This window comes from Arachis ipaensis, chromosome B05 (genome assembly GCF_000816755.2).
Source record: "Arachis ipaensis cultivar K30076 chromosome B05, Araip1.1, whole genome shotgun sequence".
NCBI lineage: Eukaryota > Viridiplantae > Streptophyta > Magnoliopsida > Fabales > Fabaceae > Arachis > Arachis ipaensis.
In genome coordinates this window covers 329,592-340,672 of record NC_029789.2, presented here as the reverse complement: position 1 = coordinate 340,672, position 11,081 = coordinate 329,592, and the positions used below count along the sequence as shown (strand labels likewise).

Here is an 11,081-nt window from a genome sequence, read left to right as displayed (position 1 = left end):
GGTGGCCCGATCATCATACACAATTAATTGATTATGGTTATTCTTTAATTTTAGAGAAGGGTTGATTCTTGTTATATTTTTTTAAGTGAATTTTACTATGTGAATTGTGAAATAATGGTTGGAGATTAGGTAATTTTTACATGCTAAAGATCCGGTTTTCATCCGATTTTTACCCGGCCCAAAGATGCGTAAGTTTCATCGAGTCTAAAACCAGGTTAGAGTCTAAAAATTAAATCCGTTCTGTATTTCGAATCGGATCTGGATTAAGCTAAACCCGGTGTTACCCGACCCATATACACCTCTACCAAATTTATCAACATAAAATGAAAGTTACTCATTTTCCTTATCGAGGAAACTACTTTTTAACCTTAAAATAATTATACATCGACAATTCTAACTAAAAAAATTTTATAATTTCATAACTACTTTTTATGGAGGAGGTTATGTAATTTCTAGATGTATAATTTTTCTGGGTATAAAATTCTTTTATTATTTTTAACATTTAATTTTATTTTTGGCAATTAATATTTAGCAATTTTTTTCCATTTACCCTTGTTCAAATTATTAATGAATGATGCTTATTGTGTCAACTGTCGTTTGAATGAACAATCAACAATAATAATAAATAAAAGGCATGATCATAACTATGATGTCTCTATCTTGTTGCATCTGCCAACGAACAACAGCTTCTCCTACTCACGTTCTACTGAACAAAATCCACTGAAGAAAGAAAGTAAGTAGTGGTAGCAGTTAAGAAGTTGAACTACTCTTAACTAACACAACATGACAAATTTAATTCCACTTAGCAACACAACACAACACAACACACCACAATATTTAACATTGGATCTTTCATTCTCTCAACTCCTCTCCTCCCACACTTGCATGTTCCTCAGATCTCACATTCAATGGCGGGTTTCTTCTCTCTTCTCAGGCGCCTCTACCTCTCCATTTACAACTGGACCGTCTTCTTTGGATGGTACTCACTATTCAATATTCAAAAAATTGTTTTTTTTTTTTCGAGCTATTTCAGATCTTTCGTTTCTTATTAGCCATGTATGCATTCGGTTCTGATTTGGAACGGTGCTTTCAATTTGGGAACACAGGTCTCAGGTTCTGTATCATGTTCTGATAACGTTGAAGGAGTCGGGTCATGAAAACGTTTACAACGCAGCCGAAAAACCTTTGCTTTTTGCTCAAACCGCCGCTGTGTTAGAGGTATGTATCTACGTCACCCCCCAAAAAGATAAAAGGGGAAAAAACAGGTTTTGACTAGATTGGGAGATACCCTTTTGTTTATTTTCTGGGAAAATATATCAATTTGTGGGAATTTCTGAAGTTATGTATTTTTTGTGGGGTGTTTTCTGGTGGGGCTTTGGATTGCATCGTGTACCAGATTCTGCATGGTTTGGTAGGTGAGTAATCTTCTTCCCATTTTCGTCATTACATTGGGGTTAATAAATATGGGGATCTCAGTGTTAGAGAATGCTTGTTTATTGACCTTAATATCCTTTTTAATTCAATGATGAAGGGCTTGTCCGGTCTCCAGTTTCAGCAACCTTGCCACAGATAGGTTCTAGGTTGTACCTGACTTGGGGCATCTTATGGAGTTTCCCTGAGGTTAAGACAAATTTCAACTCTTAAAATTTCATTTAATTTATCTTTTAATTCAATTTTCAGCTGTGTTATTTATTGAAAAGTTACTTATATATGTTTTATGACAGACCCGGAATCATGTGCTTGTTACCTCCCTACTAATCAGCTGGTCCATCACTGAGGTAAGTCTTTCACAATTTCTAGGTGGTTATTGATTTATTTATACTTAGTTATATATATATATTTCATTTCCTCTATTTGCTATCTCTAACTTCAAATATCATATTTGAAGCAATTGAAAGTGCTAAGAGCAAAGTAAGTTGATTACTTGGCTTCTTAACACTGATGAGTAGATTCTAATTGCTGGATGCCATAGCATAGAACTAGATAACTCATTATTCATGGGATATTAGGCTCAGTAAGATTTCTCTGCTAAAGTCAGTGAAAGTATGGGCGTAGGCTGTAGGGCGTAGTCGACAAAATTTGATTTGTGCCACTTACAAAACAGCCACCATTTGTAATTACAGTCCAAACATGTTATATTTGGATGTAACTCCTTATAAATTTTGATAACTTCGTGTTATATTTGACAATGTGAAGTTGTAGATCAAGTTTTCCAGTATATAGATGGATTGTTGATCTGATTATCCTGGTACACTCCACTGTGTATTTATAGTCAGATTGGGGCTTGGCATTGTGCCTGTTTATTCTGTTAAACATAGAGGCAGACCTGAGACGTCACAATTTCCTGTTGTGTGACATATATAGTAGTGTAATGTAATTATTTAGATATGTTTTTTTCATTTGAAATGTTAATTTATTATTTAATGGTTATAACTTATAAGCACCTGTTACATGTAACTCAAACCAGTAGGCCTTTAGGTTTGGCTCCCCATCTATTGCTTCGGGTAAATGTACCATTTTTTCTGTGTTAAAAAGGTAAAATATGTATCAGCCAATACCATTTTTGATTGTTGCAACTGCAGATAATTCGCTATTCTTTCTTTGGCTTCAAGGAGGCTTTCGGTTTTGCCCCATCATGGCTTTTGTGGCTAAGGTATGATTGAAGGTCCGGTAGCTGCGTATAGTAGAGTAATGGATAGATCGTATTTTCCTGATATATTGGCTGAAATTCTCTACTTGCAGATATAGCACTTTCTTACTGCTGTATCCAACAGGCATTAGCAGTGAAGTTGGTCTGATATACATTGCACTGCCATTCATCAAGGTAAAGAAACAGATACCGTACATAAATTTTTTAGGATCCAATAGGATATCTATATTGCTGGTTGTGTTTTTGCATGTTTTTTTTATCATCACAAGCATATATGGTTTGTGCTTTTGCTCTTTTATTTATTACTAATCAAGCAGAGGACGAAGAGGAAAGAGCACTTCTTTATGAAACTATTCATGTTGATTGACCTTCAAAACACTTAAGCATCTTCGATTTCTTGGGATTCCCAAACTGATGAAAGTGGATGAGACAATTGATACTCTCTCTATTCCCTTTCGTTTGTATCGGTCATAGTTTGGTATATGCTTAAATCAATGTTTCTTCTGTACCAAGATACATCGATAAAAAGATTGCCAAAAAAGTGATAGTGGCAAATAAATGGAAACACAGGAAAATGTTTATATATCTTGATAGAATGTAGGAACAATTTGACATGGTGTTTTTTTCTTCACTCAAGTTATCTACATACCATAATGTCTATTTTTCAGGCATCTGAGAAGTATTGCATAAGAATGCCAAACAAATGGAACTTCTCGTTCGACTACTTCTATGCTGCTATTGTTGTACTTGGAATCTATGTCCCAGGCAAGCATTCTACAACTTTTCTCTCTGCCACAGTTCTTAGATAGTTTAGAATTTTTGGCTGACTTTATAAGTGTTTGAATGGCATAACTCAATGCAGGAAGCCCTCACATGTATACATACATGCTTGCACAGAGGAAGAAAGCGCTCTCAAAATCAAAGAGGGAATGATTAGCATCTGTTGTAGTTTATCATTGGATTTTGGCCAAACATAGGATATAGGCATGTCTTGTCTTGGTTTGGATTCACATATGTATCCAACTAACTGTTGCCTTTCTTGCAAGTGTATGCTTAAGAGTGAAGAAATTAAAGTATTTTGTTCTTAGTTTATTTGTTGCAAGTTCCTTTAGCTAATAATGCCTTTCAATGTACATGAACCTAATAATATGCGAAATTCTAAATAACGAATGTGTGGTGAGGAAACAATTTGTGAGGCTTTTTTGGGTGTCAAACTGCAACTACTCACCCTTCCTCGACTTCAATTATATAAAACAAAAAGCTTCGGTTAGTAAATTGGCATATAGTAGCTCTTATTTGGTACATATAATAATTGATAAAGAAAGAAAAATAGAAAATGCCATTTGTACTCGCACTATAAGGGGAGTCTATAATATCTCTACACATCTCAGTTGTTTTTGCATTTATGCTTTCTCTGTTTCTTTTGGGAATGTTATAGGCATCATATTTGTTGTATAGTTTACATATATAGCTTTTATTTTTAGTATTAAAGTGACTGATAAGGAGAGAAAATAAAAGATTTATCTTTTATACTATTTAAAAAAAAAAAAGTGTAGTACACTCAATAGTATACCAAAAATTGGTACAAGTATATTTTTTTTTCTTCTCTCTTTCTTTCTTTTGACTTTACTGTCCTACACAAAAGGGGGATCATATAGCATCAGTCTACATAATTAATGCGTGTAATTCCAACTTAAGAGGATTCCCTGTGACTTTATAAGTCCATTGTCAAGTGAAGTTGAGGAGGAACTAATTTTCTGCATGCTAAATTTCTAATGCATATTCTTTCCATGGCACTGGCAAGTTCAACTGAGCCAGTCTTACATATATGTTTATATGGTACATGAACACGGTAAATTTACAATGTAAGTCCATTTGTGCTATTACATCGAGGCCAAGTGTGTTAATATTATGTTGAAACGCATAGGAATATCGTTTTGAGGTGCAATATGCCATAATACTGTTTCAAGATGCTACTGATCCTACAAAGCAAGGTTCTATCAATGCTTAGAAGAGATCCCAATTTCCATTGGGTGATCATAAAACTCAGGTGTAGACCAAGATAAAGATTTCTACAGATATTTATTTGGAATAAATTCATAATGGCCTTATATCTATATTTTTCTATAAATAACTACTTGAAGAAAAATAATTTGTTGAACGTAAAATTACTTATTTAATACTCTATTTTAACTAATTCGATGATACAACATTTTTGTTGAAAATAAAGGAAAAACTTTGTTTTCTCATGTTCAAGAGGCTAATGCCTTAAGAGTTCGTAACAAGAAAAAACAAACTGCATGACAATAATTCTCTTGGCTCCATAGACCTGGAGAGTGAGAAAGCACATAAACCAAGCCTTGATCAATTTCAGCCTCGAGGAAAATACTAAAAGATTAATATCAACTAGTCAGCACTGTGAAGTTGATGAAAAGTATACTGAAAACTCAGTTTTCATTCTTCTGCAGCACTGGCTGCACTCAGATCCACAGACAGGTCCAACTCCTGAGTTTATATAAAGCAGTGAAAAAGAAGGAATTAGTAGAATTAGTTGAAATAGTAGAGTATCAGAAACTCCTTCCAATGGCTGAAATCAAATACAAAGAAAATTTATCATGTCCTATATAACCTTGAAATAACAGTCTAATAACTAATGCTTACCTTTCCAGTAATCTTTCTGTACATGTCAATCACGTTTGTTACGGTGGTTTCAAAATGTGTTGTCGCATCATAGCTCTGCAGAATTTATATGTCAGAATATGATTAATGATTACAAGAAATACGGCTAAACATATGCAAGACAGGGTTCAGTTTTCCAGAGAAGTAAATACATAAGAATATTTAAGAGAAAATTATAGAGGCAAATAGCGGTATCATTGTTTAAAAAATCTTGCAAGCTACAAGATGAAGATGGAATATCAAACCATGATAGCTCTCATGCATAAAGTTTCAGGAAGTAAAGGGATCCGCTTACACTTGTGTTAAAAACCATAAAAGGATAAGAAACATGATCCCTTTAAGTAATACTTACTGTGGATATGAAGCAGCTATCAACATCGTGCTGGTTAATGGGTTCATATCTGTCGTAGGCATCAAAAAATATTTCATCCACAGGTCCAAGGAGATCTATGCCAGGCTTCAATTCCTCCTTAGGATTATCAGTCTCTGCTTCTGTTGTCACAAACGAAATGTATTTTCCTTTTGGAGCTACATTATGAGAGTAGGAGCAGCAGAAAAGATACCTGAAGCATGGTAAAGTCAAGTTACTATAAGGAAAAGAAAAAGTATAAAGACAATTCACTAATCTAAAAAAAGTTGGCATACATACATATCTGATTTACGCCCAAGTTGTTTCTGAGGCAGAATAACCTGAACTGATGGAGAGTCGTGGGTGTTTGGGATTGGATGGCTCATAATACAAATAGCACGGGCCACTCTCCCCACTTTCTTCACCTATTGATAGATACAATTTTCTTTTCATTCAAAGGAATAAGACTTGGATCAGTATTCCTATATTATGATCATTATAAGTAACATACCTTGTCTGGTAGGTATGAAGGGTCACAGACAACTTTTTTGCATTTTGCTGTTTCGCCTTCGGAGGTTACACCAAAGGCCTTTCCATTCTCATCAAACTCAACCTGTCATCAGTAGAATCTAGAAACTAGTATCATTCATTTCCCCGTTAACTCGATAAGTATTTTAGCGTTTAAGCTTTTGTATGGACACATGCATCCTAAACTGAATTTGATCGACAAGTTATAATATGTTTAGCTGCTATATGTAGTTCCGTATTACATGTTAATAAACAGAAATACTATTTTTATTATTTTTGTGTATATATTTTCCTGTACATCTTTTTTTTTTTTGTGGTATAAAAAATAAATATTTTATCTTCTTTTTTATTAATCACTTTTAAGTTTTAATACTAAAAATGAAAAGTGTACAAGAGACATGTATACAAAAATAGTACACATAATGTTCAATAAATGTAGGACACAGTAGTGGCATAAAGTCGTTATGTTCAATTATTAGATTGGTTGAACTTTGTAAATATAAACATCCCCACTTGTATATTTTGAAGCATATATTAATATACCTTGCATTCTGGCTTGTTTAGCATGTAGGTGCCACCATAAACAGCACTCAAACGAGCGAATCCCTGCCGAATTTGTATCATTACAGTCAAAGTAAATAAAATATTCTCAAAGGGTAGTTTTTAATATTCTAGTTATGTCATAAAAACCTGAGGAAGCTCTCCCAGTCCATAGAGTGGGTAAATATATGGAGATCCACCCCGGAAGCGTGCTAGAGACTCTGCATATAGCTTTATTAAAAACAAAGTTAAACTAGATTAGGCCTTCGAAATTGGACAATTCACAACTCCTCAATGAAAAGGTTATGATTGGTTGTGCTTCAGAACGAGCTAGGCACGGCATGATTGAGAGAAAAAAATTCTCGGACTAACAAAAATGTCAAATATGGAATGGTACAATGATATTTGATATCTGGATTTGAAGTTTGAAATAACTTAAAGTTTTCAAAATAGCTTTATGGTTTACAACTTCATCCCTTACAAGATTGCATGCTTTAGCCTCTTCAACTAGAAAATCAGAAGGTGCTATTAAGAGCTAGTAAGCAAGACACTAATCCCTTCTTGCTAAAACAGTGAAGTTTTAGAAAATCCCCCTTTTTCTTTTTTCTTTTAATTAATTTTCCCTAAAGTAGAAGGCTTTATAAACAAATTTACTTCTATTCTGTTAAATGCACCAGCCATATTCCCAGTGAAGAAAAGTAATAATTATACTGGATGTACTGGTTCTGTAGAGTTTCTGTGGTGAGCGATAAATCCCCACATTCCCAATTCATGTTCTCTTAATCTAATGGGAGTTCCCAAGAACCAAAAGAGGAAAAAGTTGTTTCTCAATAAGCAGAATACATGAAATTATACTATTCCGGTGTTGTAACACCCTGGTGCTATCTTGCTTCTTCTGCTATACAAACTGACATGGAAATTTAATCCTAAAGAAATAGTTAAGTTCGACACAGAAATGCAGGAAACAAGAAGTATTGCACCAGAAATATCTATAAGGGAAAATTAGATACCTTAATCCTCTTCACAAAATCCATTGCAGGCTGATTTAAGTAAGAATCATCCAAATGTAGAGCCAACGCATGGCCAATGAAATCAATTGTGTTGTCATCCAAACCATATTTCCTAATTAAATTAAAAAATAAAGTTATTATACAAACCAGAAAGTTATGAATAGTCATATAGGATGATAATAACCATTCTAGAAGAACGTCCTTCCTCTAATACGGTGTTAATAACTATCTCACTTTCAGTAGCTTTAAAGTCATGTCATATATGATTTTTTCATTTTTACTGAAAAGGATTATTTAACTCCACTGATATGTTTTAAATCCAACAGAACATGCTGAGTTTGACAGTTCCTCCTGAACAAAATTGAGTGTCCATATTAGAGAAATAACTGATCATTTGTTGTTCAAATTCTTCACACACAAGCACAGGAAAAAGAAACTCAGAGGAATGTTATTGATACAGTACGTAATGAGTTCTTTAGCTGTCACTTTGTTAAGGTCCATTCCTTCGTGAGATTTTGGATCACTTTCGTCATAGTCTTGTACGTAAATGAAAAATTTCCGAGCTCGCCGCTTCTCAAACAGCCCCATGAGGGGGGATTTCAAAGCTTCCACATCGTTTGCTGGTACTTTATGAATCTGAAAGAAGGATTGAAATTCATCAGCTTGATGAATTCGACCTTGAGAATGGCGTTTTGTATTGAATATGAATGATTCTAGGCCCAGAGACGTATATTTAGCTTCAAACCTTTCCTTTGTTGTAAACAAAGCTGCCATCTACTGCCTTGAAACTCAGATATTTGGTCACATTAGTGTGGATGAGAACACGAACCAAACCGCCATTTGCCATCATGAACTGTTTAAGCATAAAGAAAACAATATAGTGGGAAAAGGTTAATTAAAAGTGTGATAGGTCTTACGTACTCAGATATTTACATGACTTTTTAAGTAGTAAATTTGAAAGTTAGTTACTTTTCCTAATGTGAGAATATATTATTAGTTGGTCTTTTTGTATAAAATTCCTTTACACAGACGGTATATAATTAAATTCTTTTATTATCGTTGATGGTTAACGATAATGAGTCGCATGGTCTTGGAAAAAGAAGAAAAAGAAAAAAAAAGTACACATATCAATTATTTCTACAGCCAATTTCTTTTCATTATTACCACTCCCTCAGACAGAGGCAATAAGGTCTTTCAAGGAAGTATTCCATGTGAAATTTGTACTTAAACATTAATATAGGTGATACTCTGCTAGAGGGAGACTATGGCTCAAGGGAGAGCTCGGATTCTATAATAATTTCTGGAGAACAAACTTAATATTTCTCGAAAGGGCGATTACCATTATTGGAGAATTTTATTTAAGAAATAAAATAAAATATATCGCAAATTCTATATTCAAAATAAGATGGATTAAGAAAATTCTGAAAGGATGTGTGTACCTTAGGAATCATATCAACATTGTATTCTTTGCTTGATCCCAGAGTCTCTGGAGGATTGTCATCCCCCCTAAATCGCTTCCACAACTACAAGAAATTAGTGACAGTTAATGTGATATTAAATTATAATTCCGATCATATAATACGCTTTGAAGATCCTAAACAAAATGAGAGTGGCAAACATTATTTACCTGTTTAAGATTAAGCGACGTGGATTCTCCTCCATAATAATCATTCCGATCCATATGCAACACCTGTCCGATATCCAAATCCAAGCGCGTAAGTGAACGCAGTTTTTTTTCAGATTTATCCACACTCTAAATCGATAATATACCTTGACTAATGAATTTCAGATTCGTCTCGTACAAGTCGATCACAAAACAAAACAGCAAAATCTAGATCAATCGTATTTTATTTATTTATTTTTTTTGTCAATAAGAATTCCTTGTTGCACCTCTTTTAAATTTAGATCCATAATTACGAATGTGATTTCACGAAAAATTAAAGGAAAAAAATAGAGGAGAATGTGCGGGAGAGAGAGAGTACCTTGAGGCCATTGACGGAGAGAAGGCCGCTGAGGATGCATTCTTTGAGTCCGGTTCCGAGGACTATAACATCGTATTCTTCATCCATGGCGCGAGAAAAAGAGAAAGAGAAAAGAGAAAATGAGAGTGCAGATTGAGAGAGTGAGAGAGAAAAGAGAGAGAATGGAGAGAGAGGAGTGAGTGAAGAGCAATTTGAACAAATTCCCGGGAGGATCGGATTTACCGCTATAAATACCAACCGCGTTTCCAACGGCCCAAGCACTACCAAACAAAAAAAATTTGTTAAATTACCAAAATGGTACTCATACGGATACGGTCATACCATTTATGTACGAACATATCTTGTTACATCTTTTTCTAAATAATAATTTATTTATATATCCAATATTATGACGCCACTGTAAACGATATATATTATGATAAATTTTCAGCAACTATAAAAAAAATGTGCAATCCTTTATATTCTTCACAAACATCTTACTTCTTTCTCTCTTTCATTTTTATTCCAAAAAATAAGCTAAAATGTCTAGTGGTAGTGGATATATATGTGGTTATGAGTGGGTATCCCAATTGCCATATGAAAAATAATGACAACAGAATCATATTTGAGTGTGATAATCTCATTCTGTTGCGCACCCGGCGAATTAATTCTTTGTCCGAGCTGAACAGTCTGATATTGAGTAGCGTTGGTGATAGTGGGAGAAAAGAGATCGGAATGGTAGGGTATAGGTTGCTAGCATCGATGAAAAATTGAGTTTTCCAGTTTCATCTGTTTTACTTCCATGACAACGAGCATGTACGGCTCATATTTGACATCCATAGGAAAACCATGGCGGAATAAGTTATGGAGCTTTCTGCGGAAGTCGGTGATGTTGGTGACGGTAGATTTGACCACTCGAATTTTGTGCAGGACGACCCACCTATTGCACCACCACCGATACACATTGCGAATGGAAGACATGGACGTGGATGGTGAGGAATCCGAGGAGAAGTATGTTGCGGATAGCAACAATAGTGGTTCTTCTGAAGATGATGACGAGAAGGGGTTTGTACCGAGACGCCGGTGGAGGCATAAGTTCGGTATCTTCTTCTTGTCCCGCAACCAATTCTGGCCTTATCAACTGTACTGAATCACTATCAGAAGTTGGATCTGGACGCGATGCACGATAAAACTCCGTTTTTTAACATAGATAAAGACTATTACAACTTAGATGGTGGTATAGAGTTTAAGGTTAGTTACAGATTTAAGAGTAGAGATACAATAATCTTATAAATTTAATAAGTCGAACTTGAGTTTGGATAAGTTCAGTTTAGTAGCTCAATTTATAATTAATAATTATATAT

The 11,081-nt window shown here is 34.5% G+C and overlaps 2 protein-coding genes across 2 annotated transcripts; one reads left to right on the top strand and one right to left on the bottom strand.

Annotated features, from left to right (window-relative positions):
- Window positions 621-3,848, top strand: LOC107642273 (very-long-chain (3R)-3-hydroxyacyl-CoA dehydratase PASTICCINO 2A). Its single transcript, XM_021122711.1, has 10 exons — window positions 621-729; window positions 897-979; window positions 1,107-1,218; window positions 1,397-1,415; window positions 1,532-1,620; window positions 1,725-1,778; window positions 2,583-2,653; window positions 2,743-2,824; window positions 3,319-3,415; window positions 3,513-3,848. Exons 2-10 carry the CDS (start codon window positions 909-911, stop codon window positions 3,581-3,583), a joined length of 666 nt encoding a protein of 221 aa, XP_020978370.1. The 5' UTR covers window positions 621-729; window positions 897-908; the 3' UTR covers window positions 3,584-3,848.
- Window positions 4,803-9,944, bottom strand: LOC107641602 (guanosine nucleotide diphosphate dissociation inhibitor At5g09550-like). Its single transcript, XM_016345084.2, has 13 exons — window positions 9,739-9,944; window positions 9,384-9,446; window positions 9,196-9,279; window positions 8,502-8,609; window positions 8,220-8,392; window positions 7,757-7,868; window positions 6,897-6,977; window positions 6,750-6,812; window positions 6,190-6,291; window positions 5,979-6,103; window positions 5,682-5,892; window positions 5,312-5,386; window positions 4,803-5,155 (listed from the first exon to the last, which is right to left on the bottom strand). The coding sequence occupies exons 1-13, from the start codon at window positions 9,823-9,825 to the stop codon at window positions 5,105-5,107; spliced, it is 1,335 nt and encodes a 444-aa protein (XP_016200570.1). The 5' UTR covers window positions 9,826-9,944; the 3' UTR covers window positions 4,803-5,104.